General features: G+C 42.2%; 1 protein-coding gene across 2 annotated transcripts; it reads left to right on the top strand.

Moving 5' to 3' along the window:
- Positions 1-3,597: 3,597 nt before the first annotated feature.
- On the top strand, positions 3,598-23,425 carry si:ch211-67e16.4. Of its 2 annotated transcripts, none has more exons than XM_040034132.1 (10): positions 3,598-3,853; positions 7,471-7,960; positions 8,030-8,179; positions 12,387-12,526; positions 13,717-13,848; positions 15,666-15,744; positions 16,036-16,223; positions 16,341-16,427; positions 22,461-22,536; positions 22,981-23,425. In XM_040034132.1, the coding sequence occupies exons 2-10, from the start codon at positions 7,522-7,524 to the stop codon at positions 23,208-23,210; spliced, it is 1,521 nt and encodes a 506-aa protein (XP_039890066.1). In that variant the 5' UTR covers positions 3,598-3,853; positions 7,471-7,521; the 3' UTR covers positions 23,211-23,425. The 2 variants fall into 2 exon arrangements, with proteins under 2 accessions (XP_039890066.1, XP_039890065.1); XM_040034131.1 differs by having other exon boundaries at positions 3,599-3,853; positions 12,297-12,526.
- The last annotated feature ends 507 nt before the right edge of the window (positions 23,426-23,932 follow it).

The raw sequence follows: 23,932 nt of genomic DNA, 5'->3' as shown, positions 1-23,932 counted from the left end.
AGCGTTAATAGGTGTCTACTTTTCATATCTAATTTAAACTGTACCAAAGTGAAAGTGATCTCTCTCTTCATATCAAACAGTGTTCTGTCATAAAGCTTCCAGCCTGTGGAATGTGGCTAAACCTCCACTCTTTTGATGAGAGAATGATGGGAGATTAGCTGGATAAGCTAACACTGGTTGTGCTTTTAACTAATCAGTTAGGAGACGCACTTTATGTGGAAACAGGGCAAAACAGACATGCCTGTGTCATCATAACAGATAAGTTTTCTCCTGCAGTGTGGAAGAGTTTTCAATAACACCTTTGACACAGAAAGCATTGATGATGTAGAGGAATGTCAAATCCAATCTTTAAATAAATACATGTGGATCAGTTGCAGGCTCAACCACCACCACTTCTCTTTGAAATCTGACCAAATGTGCAAAGTTCAACCAGCTGTTTTGCTAATATATCATGTATTCATTTTTCATTAATATTTTTAATCCCCCTGTTGACAGTTAACCATGTCCCTTAGTACTCAAGACTTACCTATGATTTTTTTGCCTATATTTTAATACCCATCTGTCCACCCATCCACCTATTTTCTTAGGAGCAGAAGCACTTTTGTGATAAAAGATTAATCTTAGGATTAATCTTTTGGTTGTTAGGACATTAGTGTCCTAACAACCAAATGGAACCTCCCAACAAATATTTTAATACTGTACAATCATCGGGTGGCATTTAAAAAAAATTTCTAGTCCTAGAATTTTGAAAGCCGAACCAAAACTGTGACTATTAGGCCAACATACCGTTGAGGTAACTCTTCAGCATCTGTGAAGGTTCTCAGTCATCCAGGTCATTGTAGTCTGAGCTTGGAAAGAAAAGCGTCTGGACTTCTTTAAGTTTCTTGAAGTTCCCCCGTCTAACATCACAATACAAGAAAAGAAGGCCGTTACATCCCGGAGCAAAGACTATAACATCACCATATCACCATCTGACGAGGGAAGGTGCACTGTTGTTCTAAACACAATGGATTATCGCACAAAAATTACTACACTCCTCAGTGACAACAAAACATATGAAGCCTCAAAACAAGACCACACAAGGAACTACAAAAAGAAAGTTATCAGTTGCCTACAAGAACTTAAAAAGGATAAAGTCATTGACTGCTCAACATACCATCATCTATACGCTGTATTTACAATCTTCCAAAGATCCACAGTCCCACTCACACCCATTGATAGCAATATAAACTCAGCCACCTACAACATTTCCAAACACCTTGCCACCATCCTAGCGCCCCTTGTGGGGAACACTCCTCATTCTATCACCAACAAGGCCAAGAAAGGACATGCCATTGGAGGAAGTGGAAAGAATGGCTCTTGGCTCTTTTAAAGGGAGAGTACCCAGCCACTGGTACAGATATGTAGACGACACCTGGGTCAAAATAAAAACAAAAGAAGTGGAATTCCTCACTGCTCACATCAATGCTGTGGATAAAAACAAAGTTCACCACGGAAGACACAAAGGATAACTGTTTGCTATTCCTGGACTGTGCTGTGCACATTGAGGAGAATGGAAACGTCAACATTGAAGTTTACCGGAAGCCCACACACACGGACCAGTACCACCTCTTTTACTCCCACCACCTTACATCACTGGGCAGAAAATGTTCCCTCTAAGCCTGAAGGAAAAAAGAAGGAACACACACATGTAAAGGAAACGCTTATCTTAACAGTTATCTTAATTGGGCTTTCATCAAGTCAGCAAAGATGCAGAGAAAAGAAGATCAGACACCAGCGAGGGAGGAAAAGAAAGACAGACGCAACAACATTGTCATCCCCTATGTAGCCGGTGTATCCGAGAAACTCAGGAGAGTTTTCTCCAAGCATGACATCCCAGTGTACTTCAGACCCAGCAACACACTCAGACACAAACTGGTTCATCCCAGAGACAAAACTCCAAAACACAAACTTAACAACGTGTGTTTGCTGTACAGTGCAGCGAGGAATGCCCAGACCTCTACATTGGAGAGACCAAACAGCCACTTCACAAGCGCATGGCACAACATAGAAGAGCCACCTCCACAGGACAAGATTCAGCAGTCCAGCTGCATCTAAAGGTCAAAGGTCACTCTTTCGAGGATGCCAATGTTCACATTTTGGACAGAGAGGACAGATGGTTTGAAAGAGGAGTGAAAGAAGCATCTATGTCCACTGTGAGCGACCATCTTTGAACAGAGGGCGGGGCTTATGACACCAACTGTCTGCTATCTATAATCCAGTTTTTAAATTTCTTTTGTACCAACAACCCCTTTTATAAGGCAACAACATAGAATGGTTAATTTTCGTGGACAACCAGCGTGAATCCTCCATTACTCTGAGGATTACTCACAATTCTTTGCCCTTCTTAGTTAATGTAGGGTGACATTTGTGACAGTAGGTGGTGCTATTGTCCCATTTAGCGGGATTAACTTGAACCTTTTTAAACTATGTTACACTTACAGTAACTCTTCAGATCTTTTTGTTAGACTTTCTAACAAGATAAAAAAAAAATTGTTAAGAAGTATTTTCTACTATCTCTTTATCAAGTATTTATCAAGTATTTATCGAGTATTTATAAAAAAAAAATCTTGACAGAAAATTGTTCTTTATGTCATAGAACTAAGTGACTTCAGACCTAACTAATTCAATCCCAGAGTGTATGATGCTGACATCTGGAACAGAGAAGTGATACTTAAGTGATACATAACACTCTGACGAGTTCACCCTGCAACAAATGAGTCAGAACTTAGATGTAGACTGCATGAACATAAATAGCTTAAAAGTGTTTCTTTTTTTCTTAAGAAACAGACTCTGTGCAATTGCCAAACACATAGTGTGAGTGTTTGTTTAGAACTATATAGTAACCAAAGTAGTTTTTTTTTGTTTTCAAATAAAGCCAGATAAATTTCATTCCCTTACTGCAATAATAAGATCTGTAGTTCTTGCTTTGTAAGCACTAAACCTCTGGTTTAGAAATAATGTCAACATCTTTTTCACTTTTTGCACTCATGCTGTAACTAGTTTTGGTGGCCTGTATGATGATGTCAAACACATTACAGAGCTGGTTCATTTTCACATATTTAACGACTCTCAGTCTCAAAAGTATGCTGCTGATCTTAATTTAATTCAATTCAATTTGCCTCTAGGCGCTTTATGTTCTGAGATAAAGACCCCACAATAATACAGTAAATGATCTGGGTCGCCATGTTCCCTGTAAAAAGATTAACAGATATAGGAATAAAATGAGCAATCCACTGCAGATAAAGCTCAGCAGGAAAGCTGGAAAAGTCTGTCGTCAGAGTGTTTCATGTGCTTTGATTAGGCTCCGTTGTGGACATATACACGGACAACTGGAAACCCAACAGCTGATTAGTCCTTTTACAAAGACTGGATTTTAGAAAATAATATATAGATTTCAAGTATGTAATAAAACCCATACCTTCACTGTTAAGAAGTTATATTGCAGCATCTTGGACTCAATTGTTTGCGTTTGACTGTTTTAATTTTTGAATGCTCCAAATACCACTATTGGCATTCACACTCCATACCACTAGGTGGCGATAATGCTACTTGCCAGAAACAAAAGTGCATCCGCTTCTGTTGCTAAAATTATGCTACACATAAAAAATGTTCAGAGCATGACAGGTCTTACAAGTTTAACCTTCTTCTGTTACACTGTTTGTCTGTTAAGCTTTAACTGGAAGTTAGCATTAACAGCCATTTAAGAAATCTAACGTTAACCTAAGCTAGTTAGCTGTCTACTCGTATAAGTTCTGATAGCAGCTAAGATAACTGAACGGTCATCTAACCGGGCTAATAGCGAGAGTAAACGGTAAGTGTTGTGTTTGTCTCCCATCTGATTTGGGCGTTAAATAGAATTAATTCAGCACAGCGCTTTTATCAATGAAAGGAGCCTCGGATACAGAGAAATAGTCTTTATAGCGGCGGTTAATGTTACCAGAATCTGTCAAGTTGTGTGTCAACTGTTTTCGATGTTGTTTCCCATACACAGTGTGGTGTCTATGTCAATAAAACGTAATTAAAACTTAGACAGTGTACAAATGTTCAGTTTTCTTTCGAACCCATTCATAGTCACCTTATTAAAGTTGCTGTAAAGTACAACGTCGTTCTCTTGTAGTCTTTAATGCTACAGTCACTGGTATATGTCGGCATAAAGTCTCTGAAACTAAACAAGTTGGTCCATGGTTGAGACATCCAGCACCTCCTTTTGCATTTATGTGGTATGGTCAGATGAAGTAGTGTTTGTTTGTTTGTTTGTTTTGTCCATGCTTCTTGTGTCTGTAATTCCGATTACCCAGCTTTGAGTTCAGGGTCTTATTGACTCTTGCATTCTTGCATTCAAAGGGCTTTTATGAGTGTTAAGTTAACCCATGTGATGTCCTCCCGATTTGCATACAATGTGAGCCATCAGGGGTCAAAAATGTCCTCACTTCATTTGACTGTTTTTTAAAGTATAAAGTATAAATTTCACTCAATTCATTGTACACCTTAGTTTTACTTAAGACCAACACATTAACACAAAATGTACTCAACATTTTACATTTTAGGGCTACCAGACCTTCTTTACAAAAAAATAAACCCTGTTTTTTAGCGAAAACAAATTGAGAAAATTAAATATTTAATTGTTTAGATAATTTTGACTATCTGAATAACTAGAGAGTGCTGTATGTTTAACTTTAGTGAGAAAGTCTTTTTTGAACCATTTAAAAATTTTTAATGGCAGCAAATAATCACACTGGTGGTCCTCAGGGGTCAAAAATGTCCTCACTTCATTTGACTGTTTTTTAAAGTAAAAAGTATAAATTGTCAATCAATTCAGTGTTACACCTTAGTTTTACTTAAGACCAACACATTAACACAAAATGTACTCAACATTTTACATTTTAGGGCCACCAGACCTTCTTTACAAAAAATAAACCCTGTTTTTTAGCGAAAATAAAACAAGAAAATTAAATATTAAATTAAATTAAATATTTAAAAAAAATTTTAAAAAAAAATTAAAAAAAGAATTCTCACTAAAGTTCAACATACACAGTGCTGTATGTTGAACTTTAGTGAGAATTTTTTTTTTGAACCATTTATAAATTTTAAATGGCAGCACATAATCACACCTGTGGTCCTCAGGGGTCAAAAATGACCCCGTTTGCTTTGACTGTTTATAAAGCAACAAGTATAAAATATCATCCATCTCTGTGTTTCAAGGTTTTATTCAACTTTATTCCAACTCATTGCCTGACAGTTTTCTATATTTTGGCATGGTAGGAGGACATGAGTCTGAGTGAAGGCAAACTTTCATGAGGACAAAGGCGTGTCCATATTTGACCCAAGTGCAGGAGGAAGCTCAGGTTTATTCCTCTGCACTGGTCCCATCATGGACAGCATTCTTTCTGCAGTTGCAGGCCAAGGGGCATATACAGTAAACAAGCTGTTACAGGTGATTGTTTTCTTTTGGAAACCTGCAATGTTAGGGACAACTCGTGTCCTGACTGCAGGACAGACGGTTTGCCATCGCACACGAGCATGTTCCATGTACAGCTGGACCTGCATCACATGCTGCCCATGTTTTTGTCTCAAAGTTCCCTGGTTTACTTGGATGTTCTGTTGGAGGGGACAGAGTCCTCTGAAGGGGACTTGGTGCTCATACAGTCACATCAGTACCAGGATCTTACATCACAGCAGGAGAAACACCCACTTGTGTTTCAAGTCAAGTCAACACCAACACACACCATACACCTCAAATGGGAGCACGTTTGTGTCATGAACGATGATCATCTATTGTGTCTTTATCAAGAAATTATGTCCTTTTTGTGCTTCTATGATTAATCTTGTGTCAGCATGAAAACTTCTCTACCAGACTCAGGATGTCATAAACTGGCCGTAGCGACTCTACTGGATGCACGGCAGTAAGAATCAACACACCCACATATGCCTACAGCTGCATTCGGTCCATTTTTCTTCCTCTCTTGTTGTCCCTCCTTGTTCATCATTGAGTTGGCTGTAGAGCAGGTCATCTGCTAATTGGATGGTTGTTGGTTCAATCTCTGTGTGCTCTAGTCTGGAGTTCTTACCAAGGTGTCCTTGGGCAAGTTACTGAACCCCAACTTGGTCTCTGATGCATCCATTGGCATGTGAACGTTAAAAAGCAGAATACAAGCAGAATACACTGTATGTAATGCTTTCAGTGCTCGAGTAGAAAAGCCACTGAAGGAGTATGGGACCTGGCACATGTGCTTGGACTGTGGTAGATCATCTTTCTCTGAGGCACATGAGAGAGTCATGCATCGTCTGTCACTGGGAAGGTTAGAAGACCAGATCAGTGTTTCCTCACGTTACTGCAAATATTCCTCTGTCTCAGCTGATTCCTCTTTCCTGCTTGATTCTTTGTCTTCATCATAATTGAAATAGAAGATGTGCAGTCCTCTGACACATCTTCTATTTCAGTTTCACATTCTGAAAATTCAAGAAACTTCAAGAAGCCCAGTCACTTTCTCTCCAAGCTCCTCAGACTACCATGTCCTGGATGCCTGAGAACCTACTTGAACATAGTTCAGATTCTTCATCACTTTTCTTCACTTCATAGCCTTCTTCCACTTCTGCAGGTGGCTGATGTGCTTTTTCAGAGAAAGGGTAGCATGTGCTCTAAATATTGACAATATTTTCTATATCTTCTAACCCTGGATCTTCCTGAACATTGATTCTCCCTCCTCATTATACTAGAGGACAATATGTGCTTTGTCCTACTGGTCATTGCTTTGCACAACATGGTAAAAAAAAGTATGCTCATCAAAGTATGCAAATCTCCAGTGCAATGGAGGCTTGTGAGCTACTTTCTGTGTATGTATTATTGTAGAGTCTGCCTTACAATACGAAACACTTTGATGCGGCTGTTGTTGTGATTTGGCGCAGTATAAATAAAATTTCATTGAATATAGAGCACCTGCCTCCTCATTGTGCTGCCTGTTGTTGTTGTTGTTGTGGTTGTTATGACCAGTGCTTGACCCCACACATCAGTGATCCAAGATCAAAGATGTTTGTAAACAGTATGGTGTGAAAATACGGCTCTTTGCAACACTTTGTACTTTGGGGTCATTTTTGTCCTACGAGGATCACCAACGTTATAAAATTCAATAAAAACCACATAAATAAATCAAATTACTTGAAACTTATTCCAATCATTCATAGTATAGTAATGAATAACTTCTGTTATTTTCAGCCCATTTGATGAATAAAAAACACATTTTTGATAGCAAAAGATTTCTTTAGAGGACAAAAATGACCCGTGGACAACACAAGGGTTAACAGTATTATTTCAAAGTAAGCTGTACTGTAACCTGAGCTAAATTATCTGTGAAAATGTTTGCGTAAATGTGGACGTGACTATTGTAACGTAATGTAATATACGTGTTTAAACTGCTTCTGTGCATGCAGGTAAAACGCACGAACCATCTCCTGCAGTTTCTCGGTCCGAACTCATTCTCAATGGATGTCAGCATTGCTGTATCACTAATTCGAGGCCAGATGGGGACCGTAGTCGAGCGAGCAGTAAATGGAGCGGTCGAGACGGTGCTGGCCGAGATGCTTAAAGTGGTCGGAGTCAAATTTGAGGAGTTAAAGGCTCAAGTGGTGCAGATGAAGAGGGACATGATGACGCTGCAGAGTGAGAAGGCTCAAAAAGAGAAGGAGAACGATAACATTCGGGCCAAGCTGCGTTACACGGAGCTGAAGCTAAAGTACTACAGGCAAGGAGTGGAGGAGGAGCTGCAGCAGAGAGCCTCTGCTTCTACCCTAGTCTGGATTCAGCCACCAACTCTAACACGAACACAGAGAAGCAGATCTGGCATTTCCCCAACGAAGACCCTGTCATCGTTCTCAGTTCAGGCCAGGACTGCTGAGGGAGCGTTGATGAGGAACAGCAACAGTACGTACCAATGAAATGCTTGAGTCCTGGTTTCTCTTGTGCTGACTGTACTCTTTCTTATGTTTCTAGTCCCAGAATGCACCTCACCAAACAGCATGAACAGGCAAAAAGTCAGAGTGTCCTGCCCTTCAAACGTGGCCCACGCTGACTCATCTGACCTGCTGCTTCCTGCTTCACTCACTTTGAATGTGGCTGGAGAATCTCTGGACAGCAGTACAGGTACACAGTGCGTGCGTACATGTTTTCTCTCTCATCACTGAGAACATCACTAAGTCTTTAGATGAACATTACCGTAGTTTTTTACTATTTATTTTTTATTTATATAGCACTGCATCACAACAGCAGTTTACTCAAGGCGGGTGTTGCTACTCAGGAGAGTAGCAACACCCTTACGGTGTGTTCACACCGAACGCGATGGACGCGAACAAAACGCCCCAAACGCCCCTAATTTGACGCGTGCACATTCGCGTCTCAACGCGTGTCCATGAAAAATCCATCGCGCGTGAACAGGAAATGTGGGAGGAAGTTGTGCCAGACCGGTATCTTTGCAAGATGGCAGCTGTCGAGCTAGCACTTGAAGAGAGAGTCTCCCTTCTCTATGTACTGTGGAGAGCAGAGCAGCGGTGTAAAAGACGTCCTCGCCGTACCTGGGTCCATCAGGTCCTCCAGAGGCGTGAGCAGTTTGGTGAGTTTCACCATTTGCTCCAGGAGCTGCGCCTGGATGACGGCCGATTCCAGAGACATCACCGTCGGCCAGTTTGAGGACCTGCTTTCCTTCATCGGTCCCAGCATCGCCCGCCTAGACACCAATTACAGGCGCTCAATCCCACCTGCAGAGCGCCTGTCCGTCTGCCTGAGGTTAGTAAAAGTATTTAATACGGTAGTCCTTTATTGATACCTGTGCTAATATGCTAAACCATCCATTTATACACTGCTAACATGGATGTGCTATGCTAACAGTGAATGCTCTCGGTGTTTGCTGAAAGCAAACTGTGGTACAGAGACGACTGTTTATAATATTTCTAGTGATACTCAGAAGGTCTCATCAAGTCCCGATTTAATTCGATTTATGCTGTTATCAGTGTTTGCATGATAGCATGGCTGTGGTGTCACATCAATGTATGCGCTCGGTGTTTGCTGATATCAAACTGTAGCATTAGGACCACTGAGTTAACCTTTGTAGTGATACTCACTCCTTTTTATTTAGACCTGGTTTAATTCTGGGATAGTTGAATATTTGTATATAATCCCTGCAACTGTCAGACTCTATAGCAGGGGTCACCAGCCTTTATTAAAACAGAGTTAGATAAAACTGAACAGTTTGGTTCATCTCTAGTTACATGGTTCTATCTTGATAAGCTGTCTTATCACAGATTAATTTTTCAAAAATATTAATGATTTAAGCAAGGAAAGGGCTACACGTCAACATACAACTCTTTATTTCTATTAACGTCTTACTTCATTCCTACCTGATTGACATGTTTAGGAATTATGAGTGATTGGCTCACTGTAGTGGTAAAAGTTGCTACCAATCAAATTATGATATGTTAAAGTTAAAACAAAACACAACTGTTTTAGATATGATCTAATATACATTTTGTAATTATCCTTATAATTACAAAAGGTTTTATGTAAGATTCATGTTTTGTGATTTAAATCTGACATCACAAAAGTATTTTGGAATTTGAATAATGTATTTTGTAACTGCAGTACACATAATACTGATTTTTAACAATTTTGTCCAGGTTCCTTGTCACCGCGGACTCCTTCACGACCAAGCATTCAGTTACAGAGTCATTGTGTCAGATCACCCCCCAGGCAGCGACGGCCATCTGGGACTGTCTAGTGGACGACTTCATGGCTGTGCCTTCACCTGGAGACTGGCGGTCCATCACAGAGGGATTCCAGGAGCGCTGGAACTTCCCTCTGTGCTGTGCAGCTCTGGATGGGAAGCACGTCCAGACAAAGGCACCCCATATATCATATAGGAGACACACACATTGATATACACTAAATATTTATTTCATTTATTTTTTGTGGTGCCCAAATTGATGCACCTGCTTGATTTTGTTTAAACAATTATTGCACACTTTCTGTAAATCCAGTAAACTTCTTTTCACTTCTCAAATATCACTGTGTGTGTCTCCTGTATGATATTTAACTGACATGTTTTATTGTAACAACCAACGATTTATACAGGAAAATAATGTCTATTAACAAGGTTGCCCAAACTTTTGCATCCCACTGTATCAGTATATTTGTCATTAGTATAATATGAAATAAATTCTACATGTGTCAAGTCGTGTGCCAACATTTGCTGTGTAGTAGAACTGAGACATTAGTCATTATAAAAATTTATTTGAAATAATATTAAAAGTCTCAAACAGAAAAACATTAAACATAAATATATAAAATATAAGAATTTACAGAGAGACAGGAATAAAAAGGACCAGCTGCTCTCTAGAGCAGGAACATGGCTGAGGAGGAAATGCTCCATTGGAGACTGGTGTGGCCTCTTCAGGGATACCAGGGTGGCCAGCTCCAGCGCCGATGGACCGTCCTGGGACCCGTCCCTCATCTGCCTCGGAGCCGTCCTCCTCTGTGGGCCTGTAAAACAGCACAAAACACAAAGAAATGAGAAGGCTGCTACTAGATTTTAATTTCAACATTGAAAAAAAACAAAACAAAAACAGGATATAATCAGATTGGTTGTAGATATTTAGTAAAGGTGATCACAAGGCAATCCCACCGACTAAAAAGGTATCAGTGCTGCTGTACATACCTGTGGGTGCAGCAGCAGGAGCTCAGGGACTGGGCAGCCAGGAGAAGCAACAGGGGATGCTCTGCTGCAGAATCAGTTGGTTCTATCAATACAATATTAAATGTTAACAGGTTGAATATAATAATCGTAGAGTAGACAGTGGTCCCTCATTTATTGCAGCAGGGGTTCTCAGAATAACTAGCCCCTGGCCACGCACTTTATACACTGTTTTCTCCACACACATGAACATTGGTCACAGTTCTCACAATTGATTCTCAAAGTGCAAACCTTTGTAGATTGCAAAACGTAAAAGTATTATTATGCCGTGTTTTGTCTTCATCTGCCCGCCACTTTCGTGCGCCTTTTTCCCTCGCAGTGCAGGTGTGTATTTCCGAATGAGGCTCATAGTTATGGGTGTTTTTGTGCTGTTTTTTCTATTGGACGTGATGGTTATCAAAACCAAACATGATAAAATTGACAAGCGCAGGAGACAAGACACGAAGGAGATTTGTCAATCAGGCTGCAGAATGCAATGCTGTACTGTGCAATGAAAAATCAGCGAAAAAGCAAAGCAGTGACAGATGAGCGGGACCACTGTGTGCTGTTTATTAATAAACAATAAAATATATTCCTAAATGACAACATGCATAAAAGCAGAACGGTGTTTGTATGTCAGTGGGAAAATAGCGGTGGCTTGCTAGCTTTTGTGCGGCTTCCCCGGGTCAGTGAAAACTTTCAAAAGAGAAATGAATGAATTTACCAGGTTGCCCGATCTCTTCACATATCTTCCTCCAAGCTCGGTCCTTTTTATTCCTGTCTCGGTCCAGAAAGCAGCTGGTGTCGTACAGCTCTGAGTTGTTTGCTACCACATTGATTAGCCTTCCCTCCATTGAAGTATGAAGGGATTTGGCTGGATCTGCCCCTTTGACCTAGGTAACAGCCACGTCACCAGGCTCCTGATTGGTTGTCGCGGCGCGATTTGACGCTGGAGTTCAGATTTTTCCAACTCGAGCGGTAGACGCGAAAGGCGCGTATGCACAAAATGCAACACAAAAACTGACGCGCGTGGTTTTATTCGCGTGTCAAACGCGCCAGACGCGCTACACTGATGCGCGTTCCACGCGTTTTGGCGTTTTCGCAACGCAAATCTGCTTCCGAATTTTCGCGGGACCCGCAATCGCGTGTCATCGCGCCTTTCCATTGACTTTACATGTAAACCTGACGCTCTATTCGCGTCCATCGCGTTCGGTGTGAACACACTGTAGGTTGGCATGTTGTGACACAATGTAGCCTTACACCAGTGGTTCTTAACCTTGTTGGAGGTACCGAACCCCACCCGTTTCATATGCACATTCACTGAACCCCTCTTTAGTGAAAAATAAAATAGGATTTTTTTCAAATTCAAGACATACATATGTTTTTTACTGGTGCACAGAATGAGCCTTGCATATCACGGTTGAGGCTCTGCCGAACCCCTGAGACCGACTCACCGAACCCCTAGGGTTCGATCGAACCCAGGTTAAGAACCTCTGCCTTACACTGATATGTTAGACTAAGTACATGTTGTTTCTACAGTGTTGTTCTGTCCTAGCTCAGACCCAGTTCAGTGTAAGAAAGTTGAAGAGGTGGATGAGTGTGAATGGGCCATTCTGCACTCTAATACAGAAGGCATGGATAGTGCCATAGCCTCGTCTCCTGCCCCGGCTCCGAATTTAGATGATGGGCAGCAGTCAGGGGATCCCTCTCTGTCTCCAGATGGCGCCACCTATGCAGCTAGCTCCACGCTGCTCTTCTCTGTTCCAGAGGTAACAACTCATTCAAATCAGGTTTTCCAGATTTGATATATCACAAGGTTTTGTTTTGTTTTTTAATTTACATTTCTTTAAAAAAAAAACTGATAAAACGTGTTTTTGGAGTATTAAAGGAAATCCTGGTAGGTAAAAAGGAAACCAGGGATATATTGTCAGGAGTCACTGAAGTAGGGCTGTTCGATATAACGATATATATCGGATGACTATATAGAAACGTCTATCGTTTCATTTTACGCTATCGTTTGTTTTGTGGTGTCGCAAAATAAACTGTTTACAGCAATATTGTTTTCACCGTTCTGATGGTCACTGTAGTTATTATTAATTCCTTAAAGTTCTCTCTTTCTCTTATATTTAATATGACCACACTACGGACGGACAAGCACCTGTTTTTATGGGTTGTCGTTAGCAACAACCACAGTAAAACCATCGCATGTCCACTTGTTTATTTTCCACATAAACCTTTCACAATAAAGCTCAAGATCCTGTTGAGACTTTTCAAAATAAACGGAATCACATGAAAAAGTATGCAGAGTGTTTACGGATGAGAAGTAAAAAAGAGCCGCCAGGTGCTAAAAAATAGACCTTAGACTCAAACGTTAGAACAGGCTTTTCCCCGCAGCACGCCGTGTAATAAATACTCACAAAGAAAACGGCGGCTGTTACAACTTCTGTCTAAAAATAGGGTTTCATGCATCAGTTAAGACACTCGACTCCAGCTACACGACACCCAGCTGGAAACACTTCACCTGCCCGAGATTCACAGAATTTACAGAAAATATTAAATTTTTTGTGATTTATATCGTTATCGGGACGATAGATGTTTTATATCGGGAAGTGAGATTTTGGTCATATCGCACAGCCCTACACTGAAGCTTGTCAGGAAGCATGGAAGCAGAAAAGTGTAATAGCACAGAGTCAAAACATTTGCCTCAGGGCTCGATCTCATCCTGCTGGCAAGGTTTATATCGTATGAGACAATGCGCTACAGAAATGAATGCATGTGTAAATGAATACAGTTCCTAAAACTGTATTTTTACATTCTAACACAGAAATATTTAGACTTTCTTTTCAGTTCAGTTTTATTAAGCCTTATTTAGGTATTTTAATAAAGTACAGGCTCTTTTATTTTCAATTTCCAAGCTAATGCACTTGTAAATTCCAGTTTGTCTCCTGTTTCAAACTAGGTGAAGCATGAGGCACAGGAAAAAGAGAAGGAGGTGATCTATATAAAAGAGGAGCCAGAGGAGGAGCAAGAGGTGATGGCCACCCTGCTGCTTGACTGCCACGAACAGCAGGGTCATCAGCCAGAGTCAGAGGTGAGGTTACAGTTGTGGGGCACAATTTTCAAGAACATAAGTTACATTTGTGTTCACTGTAACTTTTATTTAATCTAAGAGCTGTAGGGCACTCGGGGAGTACATGTCCCATCGTGGTCAAGTCTCTATTTGTTTTAAAGGTTTAACAAGTGGTTCTTCCTTTTCTCCATCTACTGTCAAAGGCCAAAGAGAATATATTGATAAACAGCTGCTAATCTCAAAGTGACAGCCACTTTATTCAACCTTAAAGCTGTTCTAACTTTAAATATTTATTTTTAGCTAGGATGTCCTTATCCAAAGAGCTTGCATGAAGCAGAGACAAAGACAGAATACATGGGACATTTTCTTGGGGGAAAGATCATCTCCCCCTCCTTTTTTTTCTCCTCCATAAGTTGCATCCTGGACGATGAGCATTTGGATGTCAGTCTTTGCACCATTGTAGTTTAATCCCAGCCGTTATCTGACACCACGCTGTGAAGAAGTCTTCTATAAGCTGGATTGTCTGAGCGCTCCAGGTCTTTTAAAGGATTCTTAGTAAACGCTCGTTCACAGCTTTGCTGGAATTCATGACGTTGAAAGATGGTCAAAGAAAACAGATAAGGAAACGTCAAAGGACCAAACATTGAGCGAGTGCACTGACATTTATATGAAGTGGTGTTAAAAACTGTTTGCCCCCTTCCTGACTCTACATGTTTCATCTCAAAAGCAACACATCATGCCGAGATCTAAAGAAACACCTGAGAAACAAAGTCACTGACATCTGAAAAGGTTACAAATGCATTGTTGAACCACACTGGGAGCCATTAAACACAAATGTGGTGAAGCTTCCCAGGAGTGCGGCCGGCCTACCAAACATTAACGAACCGCAGGCTTTACGTGTCTCAGTTAAGGTCAGAGTTCATGATTCAACAATAAGGAGTCTGGGCAAAAATGGCCTACATGGGAGAGTTGAAGGAAAAAGCCTCTGCTACACACAAAAGCTCATCTCACATTTGTCAGAAAACATCTTGATGATGCCTCGGACTTTTGGGAAAATACTCTGCGGACTGACGAGACAAAAGCTGAACTTTTTGTTCAGTTTGAGTCGCATTACACGTGGCTAGCACAGAAAAGAAACATCACACCAACAGCAACCTGTGGTGGTCTCTGGCTGTTTTGCTGCCTTAAGAAAAACAAAATAAAGACGTTGGAGGAGCCTGGTCCTGACCTGAATCTGACTGAGGTGCTGGGACATGAGGCTGTTCGCTCTGCTACGTGACTGAATCGCAAACAATCTGCAAAAACTAGTGGGCCAAGATTCCTCCACAGCGCTGTAAAAAACCTCTTTGCCAGTTATTGCAAATGATTGATTGCTAAGAGTCGTCCAACTAATTATTATGTTTAGGGGGCAGTAAGTTTTTCACACAGGATCGTGTAGGTTTGGATTTTTCCCCCTTCATTTAGAAACTGCATTTTGTGTTTAGTTCTGATATTTTTGTCTAATATTTACATTTGTTTGATGATCTGAAACATTTTACTGTGAAAAACATTCAAAAAAACTCTTTTTCACACCACTGTACTTATTTTTGTGTTTCTGACCATTTAAAGCAGTTTACACTACAAAACACTTTGACTCAGGCACGTGCCACTGTTACTTTATGTCATCTCCACAGCTACGGCCATTTTAGCATTACCAGTTAACTGCACGTGCATGTCATTGGACTGAACAAATGGTTGTAAGCTCAACAACAGACTGAAGGACAGTTTTGGAAAACTCTCGTGGAATCCTGTTATTGCAGACTATCGAATACAATGAATGCTTTCATCTCTGTGCTCAGCCTCAACCATCAGTGACAGAGTGCCCAAGTGGAAGCCAAAGAAATACTACAGCCTTCAGCTCAGCTGGACGAAGCACCTGTGAGTTGATGTGAATAACTGTCGATCATGTCTGTATGCTTCTAGTCTAATTTTACTAGATATGATAAAAAAGTTCTGGGACTTGTCCTAAAACCTTTTATCCCTCAGCTGTAAAAGGCTTTCGGGATGGTATCGTCACCCTGCTGGGTTTCCAGGTGATGTTGACACTCGAGTTTTTGGTTGCTATAGCTCGAGAACAAAGTGATGAAGGAGGTTTATCGCTGTGACGTGGCTTAATATAGCCTCACAACTGGAACTTAGAGTGGGTGCTTTCTGTGTGTGCACTCTCAGATTCAGCACCTCAGTCAGCTGCCATCTTGCCACCTGGCGTTCCACCTCGCCAAGCCGTGCGACCCTGGGCTAAAGACCTTAGTCTTTATGAAGAATACAAAATGCGGAGGAGTGAGCTTCGTCGCCGAAACATGACAAAGCGCAGAGAACTGGAGAAATCGTTACCTCAACCGCTGCTGGCAGATCTGGTCAGTCCACCTCAAATTGTTGAGGACAGAAGGTTTCTGCATATTTACGTTAAAAAAGTGCCTCATTTATAAAGGCATCAGGTCAACCTGAAAAATAAAGGTGATTTTGTGTTGAAGGTGCGGGAGCGTCGAGAGAAGACCAGACTGAGGGTAGCCAGGTGGAGGGCAAAACGGAAACTCCAGGCCTGCCTTAACCAGATGCAGGTCGGTGATTCCACCACAATCTCTGCACTCAGACATTTCTTTTGGAAATGGTCTGTTTCTTTCTCATGAATGAGATCTCCATCTCTCAGGGCTTAAAGTGGAAATTGATTAAAAACATTTACATGGAGAATTTGGTGGTCAGTGAATAAAAACATGTTTGCAAACTATTTTTGACGTATTTCAGTAATATCAACACTTGGCAATAAATCAAGAATTTAAAACGTGTATATGACAATCAAAAAGAAATTTCACAATATTTTTCATTTTTACCCAAAGTTACCTTGAATGCTTTGGGAGGCATTTCTCTGGTAGCTGCCAGAGTATTGTTTACCTCAGTGGGTGTGGACTGTTCCCAACTATTCAGTGTAGAGCAGAGGTCTCGGACCCCGGTCCTCGAGCTCCGGTGTCGTGCAACTTTCTACACCTGAATACAATTAGTAGGTCATTAGCAAGACTCTATAGAACTTGACTGCACGCTGAGGTGGCAGCTCAGCCATTTGATTCATGTTACAGCAGCTCATGTGTGAATGAACAATAAAAGTGCTTTTAGAAGTACATTTTTCCAAACACTCACTTAAACTTACTTGAGTAGGGTTAGGGGTCGCCACCTCAGCATGCAGCCAAGTGCTATAGAGTCTTGCTAATGACCTGCTAATTGTAACAGGGACACATGGAAAAGTTTCAGGACAGCGGCCCTCGAGGACCGGAGTTTGAGACCCTGCCATCGAACATACGGTGACGTTCCTGGCAGGTCATCATTTTTCCATGTATTAAATCTCGAGTTGGTCGTGTGACTGTTGTCTGTGTCAGCGACACACCGCTGCGTGATCACTGACAGTGATGAGTGTTAGTGTCTGTGGTATCCAGTGTTGCTCAAGTTAGTAAGTAATTAGTTACTAATTACTGATTACTTCTCCAAGAAAGTAATCCCGGTACTTTACTGATTACTTATTTTCAAAAGTAATTAGTTTCATTACTTACCTTTTAAAAATGTGTTACACAACCTGAAGACGTAATAAAGCAACAGACCTTTCAGCCCAATTCTGTTTTTTCTGCATAATCCATCTTTCACCGTCATACTGGAGCTGCTAACATAAAGTAGTGTAAGTGAGAATGTGAGGGCTGTACCGGTGGGAAACACAACCTGCTTTGGATTCCTGGATTCAAAGGGAGTGTTTTCTGTTTCCATTGCATTGTTTTTCAACAGACAACAAAGATGGCACAGAGACATTCAGCAACACAAACTCAAGTCCATATCTAACGACCTGTCCGTTCATGTTTTGGAGATTATCATCATTTTATCAGTTTGTGGCTGCCTTAACAGGTGTGCCGAGAAAACGTAGCCAGCTGTTTGATCATCTGTGTGATCTGCATATATCACACAGACGGCGCCGGTGAGGTCGGCTGCCGTCACGACTGCTCCGACCACTTTTTCTTTGTCTTTGTTTTTTAAGTTAGTTTTCAGCGTTTCTAAATCGGCAAAATCATCACCATTGGGTACATTAGGTATGACAGTGACACTCTTGTTTCTATTGGTATACAATGTACTCACAATTCGAAGTTTTTAACTCCGGATCCGAGCTGGCCGAGTGAGATCTCGAGGGAGAACAAAGGGAAGCGGAGGCGGCCTAGAGGGAAGCGAGCCGGCGTCAGGAACAGGCTGAGAGCTCGTGCACACCGCACACCTCTGCCTAGCATCCTGCTCGCCAACGTCCAGTCACTGGAGAACAAGCTTGACGACCTCAGGGCCAGGATAAAGTTCCAGAGAGACATTCGGGACTGCAATCTCCTCTGCTTCACCGAGACATGGCTGAACCCAGCGGTGCCGGACCACGCCATCCAGCCGGCCGAGTTCTTCTCGGTTCACCGCATGGACAGGACACGGGACTCGGGGAAGTCAAGGGGAGGCGGCGTGTGTTTAATGGTGAACAACAACTGGTGCAACAGTGCGAACGTTGTTCCTCTCACACGCTCCTGCACACCAAATCTGGAACTACTGTCCATCATGTGTCGTCCTTTTTATCTACCTCGGGAATTTACATCGGTCATTGTAAGTGCCGTTTATATTCCACCACAAGCGGACACGGTCACCGCCTTATGCGAGCTGCATGAGGCACTCACACAGCACCAGACACAACACCGGGACGCTGCGCTTATTGTGACGGGGGACTTTAATAGCGCCAACCTCAAACGCGCAGCGCCGAACTTTTATCAACACATCACCTGCCCCACCAGAGGTGAAAGGACACTGGACCACTGCTACACTACGGTCAAGGACGGCTACAAGGCACAATCCCGCCCCCCGTTTGGCAAATCTGATCACGCCGCCATTTTCCTCATGCCAAAATACAAACAAAGGCTGAAACAGGAAGTTCCGGTTCAGAGGAAGGTCGCGCGCTGGACGGACCAATCGGTGGCCGCGTTACAGGACGCACTCGATGACGCAGACTGGGACATGTTCAGGAACAGCTCCGACGATGACGTCAACGTGTTTACGGAAGCGGTTGTGGGATTCATCGGGAAACTAGCGGATGATACCGTGGAGACAAAGACTATCACAACGTTTCCCAACCAGAAGCCGTGGGTGGATAAAACCATCCGCGACGCTCTGAGATCCCGCACCGCTGCCTACAACACGGGACTCATGACGGGGGACATGGACCCGTACAAAGCCGCGTCATATAACGTGCGGAGGGCGGTGAAAGAGGCGAAGCAGCGCTACGGGAGGAAACTAGAGTCACAACTCCAACAGAGTGACTCTAGGAGCCTGTGGCGGGGACTAAGGACAATAACGGACTATAAAGCACCAACAACCGGTATGACGAACGCGGCCGTGACTCTGGCAGACGAGCTGAACACTTTCTATGCTCGCTTCGAGGCTGCAGCTAAGGTCTCCAACAATGCTAGTGTTAGCGGCGCTAACGGCTGCAGACAGGAAGATACTGCCAGCACCGGAAACGTGCTCGTCATCTCCGAGCATGAAGTAAGGAGAGCCTTCAAGAGAGTGAACACCAGGAAAGCAGCAGGCCCAGACGGCATCCCAGGTCGTATCCTAAGAGACTGCGCATACCAGCTAGCTCCTGTGTTCACTGAGATATTCAACATCTCTTTATCTCAGTCGGTGATCCCCACATGCTTCAAAGAGTCCATCATTGTTCCTGTCCCGAAGAAACCCCACCCTGCTTCTCTCAATGACTATCGCCCTGTAGCCCTCACCTCAGTAGTGATGAAGTGCTTTGAACGCCTGGTCAGAGACTTCATCATTTCTTCACTACCAGACACACTGGACCCACTACAGTTCGCTTACCGTCCAAATCGTTCCACAGACGATGCCATCTCTCATCTCCTCCACACATCACTCACTCACTTGGACACTAGAAGGGGGAATTATGTTAAAATGCTCTTCATAGACTACAGCTCTGCATTTAACACCATAATTCCCTCCACACTCACCACCAAGCTGGAGCATCTGGGACTCAGCTCATCTATGTGTCAGTGGATCTCCAACTTCCTAACTGGCAGACCACAGGCAGTAAGGATGGGCGGACATGTCTCAGCCTCCACCACTCTCAGCACTGGAGCCCCCCAGGGGTGTGTTCTGAGCCCCCTGCTGTACTCTTTGTACACATATGACTGTGTGGCCACTACCAGCTCCACCACCATCATCAAGTTTGCTGACGACACCGTCGTGGTGGGCCTGATCTCTGATAACAACGAGACGGCCTACCTGAAGGAGATTAGGAATCTGGAGAACTGGTGCCAGAGGAACAACCTCCTTCTAAACGTCAGTAAGACAAAGGAGCTGATAGTGGACTTCAGCACTAAGCAGGAGAGGAACTACCAGACCCCCGTCATCAACGAGTGCCCAGTGGAGAGAGTGGACAGCTTCAAATACCTCGGAGTTCACATCACGCAGGACCTGTCATGGTCCTGTCACATCAACACCGTGGTGAAAAAGGCCCGACAGCGTCTCTACCACCTCAGACGCTTGAGAGACTTCCAACTGCCCTCCAAGGTGCTCAGGAACTTTTACTCCTGCACCATAGAGAGCATCCTGGCGGGAAACATCTTAACCTGGTTCGGGAACAGCACCATGCAGGACAGACGAGCCCTACAGAGGGTTGTGCGGTCAGCTGAGCGCACCATCCGTTCCGAGCTCCCTGACCTGCACTCAATCTACAGCAGGCGGTGCTGGACCAAGGCCAGGAAGATCGTGAAGGACCTCAGCCATCCCAACAACAGACTGTTCTCTCTGTTGAGGTCAGGAAAGCGATTCCGCTCCCTGAAGACCAACACAGAGAGACTGAGGAGGAGCTTCTTCCCGCAGGCGATACGGTCTCTCAATCACACCACCACACAGTACTGACCCACACATATGGTTCTTACACACACACTGGACTTTCTGGACTTTGTTTTTGCACAACACTGGTCACTATATTCTTCATTTCCGGTTAATACTTGTACAGCTGCTGTTATTGTGTATATATTTATTTATATTTAGATTTCTTCATACATTCTTATATAGTTCTATATTGTGTATTGTGTATTTTGTTGTACAGTTATTTTATTTTCAACTTTAATTTATATATTTTATCTTATTCTTCCCAGTTAAATTTACCCTTCATTCTAATTTGTGTTGTACAGTTATTTCATTTTTAACCTTAATTTATATTTTATTCCTTCCTAGTTAAATTTACCCTTTTTAATTTTTCTTTTTAATTTTTCATATTTATTTCCTATCTTATTCATAGCCTTTCCTTTTTTTGTTTTCTTTGGGTCACGAGCAGTTGTCCAAGCATTTCACTGCATATCGTACTGTGTATGACTGTGTACGTGACAAATAAAATTTGAATTTGAATTTGAATGATCACTGTGTCCACACAGTGTCTCTGCCTGCCTCACAGACTCTTGTGCCCACCCTGTTTCCATCACATTATTCTGATACTAAAATCTTTGCCTGTTTTAAAAAAAGTCATTTCACATTTTATTAAAAATTGTTCAGCTTTTTTTTTCCTGTTTTGTGCTTTTAGTAAACCATTGTGGAGGTGTTGTTGTTTTTTCTTTATATATTTAGAGTATTTTTTTATTAATGTTTTTGTTAATTCTCTCACCCTATGGTAGCTGGGACAGACTCCAATGCCATTTAGCTCCATACAGTCAAAGACATTTAAGACCAAGGACTATTTTCATAATCTAACGCTATTAAACTGGTATCAGATATACATCTACTCATTTTCACCTGTAACTGCTTCCACATACTTTTGGCTAAAGACACAAATCAACTTTAAAATGATGAGAACATATATATTATATCTATTGTTTATTTTATTATTTATATGTATATCTATGATATTTTTAGTGTAAGTTTTGGGCTTATTTCAGTTATTAATGGGTCTGAATTGTGCAAAATATCTGCTGGTCAGAGTGGGCGAATTGCAATGATTCATCTGAAAATATTCTCGTTCAGCTGCTGCTCCATTGGTATCATTTTATTTCCAGGTCATGGAAACATTTGTCTTCTTTTAAACACCGCCGACATTTTCGGTCTACCAACATTAAATTTTATGTACGCTTGTTCTTTTTAGAAAAATGACCTTTTCTAAAGGCAGAGATTTACAGAATCGAATAGGAGCGTGAGACTAACAGGAGTGGCCTCCACCTCTGCTGTTAACTCCAGTTTCAACGTTTCTCCTCAGTCGAAAGCAAAAGGAGAATCAGGCACTTTGTAATTCACATTGGAAGTTCAGTGGGGCAGCACGGTGGTGCAGCGATTAGCCTCACAGCAAGAAGGTCCTGAGTTTGATTCCACAGTCCAAAGACATGCAGTTAATTGTTATTCTTTGTCCTTCTGTAACTGTAACCCTCAGAGAGCCTCTCAGTCTCGCTGGTTATTGACCTGTAGTTGTAGATCTGTTAGAAACCTTCTTTGGCAAATTGAAATTCACACCCATTCTCTCTGTCTGTTTAAAGTTGAATAATTAAGCTGCTTACCAATCAGCCACACCTTATCATTGCTGCTTTGTTCCCTTTCAGGCCTTTGGAGACACTCAAGGTCTTTCTCAGACTGGCTTTGCCATCAGCAGTCAGCAGCAGCCCAGATCAGCTTGTGGTAAGTTGTGGCTCAGATGACTTTTCACACATCTTTTCAAACTGCCTGCTGGAGCTCAAGTTCCAAACTGTGAATATTTAATGTTCATGTTATATTTTTCCTTTTTATTTTAAATAAATTTGCAGGAATTACAGTAATTATGAGGTATCGTTTATAGACTTGTGAGAGTTTTTCTCCATTTTGGAATAAGGCAGTATGACTAAATGGGAACTGTTGAATCTCTAAATACTTTCCAGATGTACTGCACACTGGAGCCTGGATGGTCAACCCTTCCTTTTACTTTGCCAGATGGAAACTGTAAAAGAAGTCATGTTCACAGAGAAAACTTTCTAAACCAGCCGTATATAAGTCCAGTAAAGCTCACTGTCTGCTCAGTGAGGCTCAGCAGGTGGTGCTACACTTTTCGTTTGTCACTTCAATCAGCTGCTCTATGTTGTGTTTCAGCTTCCACCTCCAGCACTCAGCAGAGACAGAGCTCAGCAGCATCTCAGTCCAGCGGCTTCCTCAGCAACATATCGGCATCGAATAGCATCCCACGGATGTCTACATCCACTTCCACCCTGGTTCTGAAAGGCCCCAACATGGCTCCACATGAGCACGCTGTGTCACTTTCCTACCCCCATGGCAACATCTCTCCACAGAGACTCTCTCTGACAGACACTATCATACAGTGAGCTATGCTCCATTCACAGAACTCAGATTTATCTTTACTCGACACGTAAGGAAACCACGGTTTCGGGTCAGCGTTTACAGCGTTTGCAGCGGCCACTATGGATCATTTTGTCTTAAATGTTGTAATCCAGTACTGTCAGTATCAGAAAGCCCCAAATCCTTAAACTAACATCCATCACACAGTTAAATACACAATAAACATTTGCCATACCCTTCACAAGGACTATTGTTATTTTAATCAAATCTCTGTGTTTATATGTACAAACCTTCACTGTATCCTTTAACATATCAATACTGAACGTGCAGCTAGACTGGATCATGCCAACTGATACAAGACTGCCGAATCACAACAGTGTTTATAGTGTAAGGTAAATACTGTAACCTCAACAGTAGGATGATCCCTTTAAGCAAGCACTCTAATAGGAGGAAATGAGGCTCAGGGTGGGCAGCCATCTGCTGCGACCAGTTTGGGAAGAAAAGAGGAAGACGGGACAAAGGACATGCTGTGGAAGAGAGCCAGAGATTAATAAGTAATGATTAAATGCAAAGTGGCGTATCAATGCCAAAAAGTGAGTGAAGAAGAAACATTTAGGCCTATTGCAGCATAAGTAAGAGGACTCAGGGTCACCTGATCAACCCTAAATACGTGCTTTATCTAAACTGAAAGTCTGAAGCCTAATCTTAATAGTAGAGAGGGTGTCCATCTCCTGAATCCAAACTGAAA

This window comes from Simochromis diagramma, unplaced genomic scaffold, assembly GCF_900408965.1.
Source record: "Simochromis diagramma unplaced genomic scaffold, fSimDia1.1 OVJJ01000176.1, whole genome shotgun sequence".
Taxonomy (NCBI): Eukaryota; Metazoa; Chordata; class Actinopteri; order Cichliformes; family Cichlidae; genus Simochromis; species Simochromis diagramma.
This window is presented reverse-complemented; position numbering and strand designations above follow the sequence as displayed.

Excerpts from the sequence above, each read along its gene's own strand:
- si:ch211-67e16.4 (XM_040034131.1), top strand. The coding sequence starts at position 7,522 with ATGGATGTCAGCATTGCTGTATCACTAATTCGAGGCCAGATGGGGACC. Across the intron at positions 13,849-15,665 it reads GTCATCAGCCAGAGTCAGAG|CCTCAACCATCAGTGACAGA; the intron begins GTGAGGTTACAG and ends CTCTGTGCTCAG. Across the intron at positions 16,224-16,340 it reads AACCGCTGCTGGCAGATCTG|GTGCGGGAGCGTCGAGAGAA; the intron begins GTCAGTCCACCT and ends TTTGTGTTGAAG.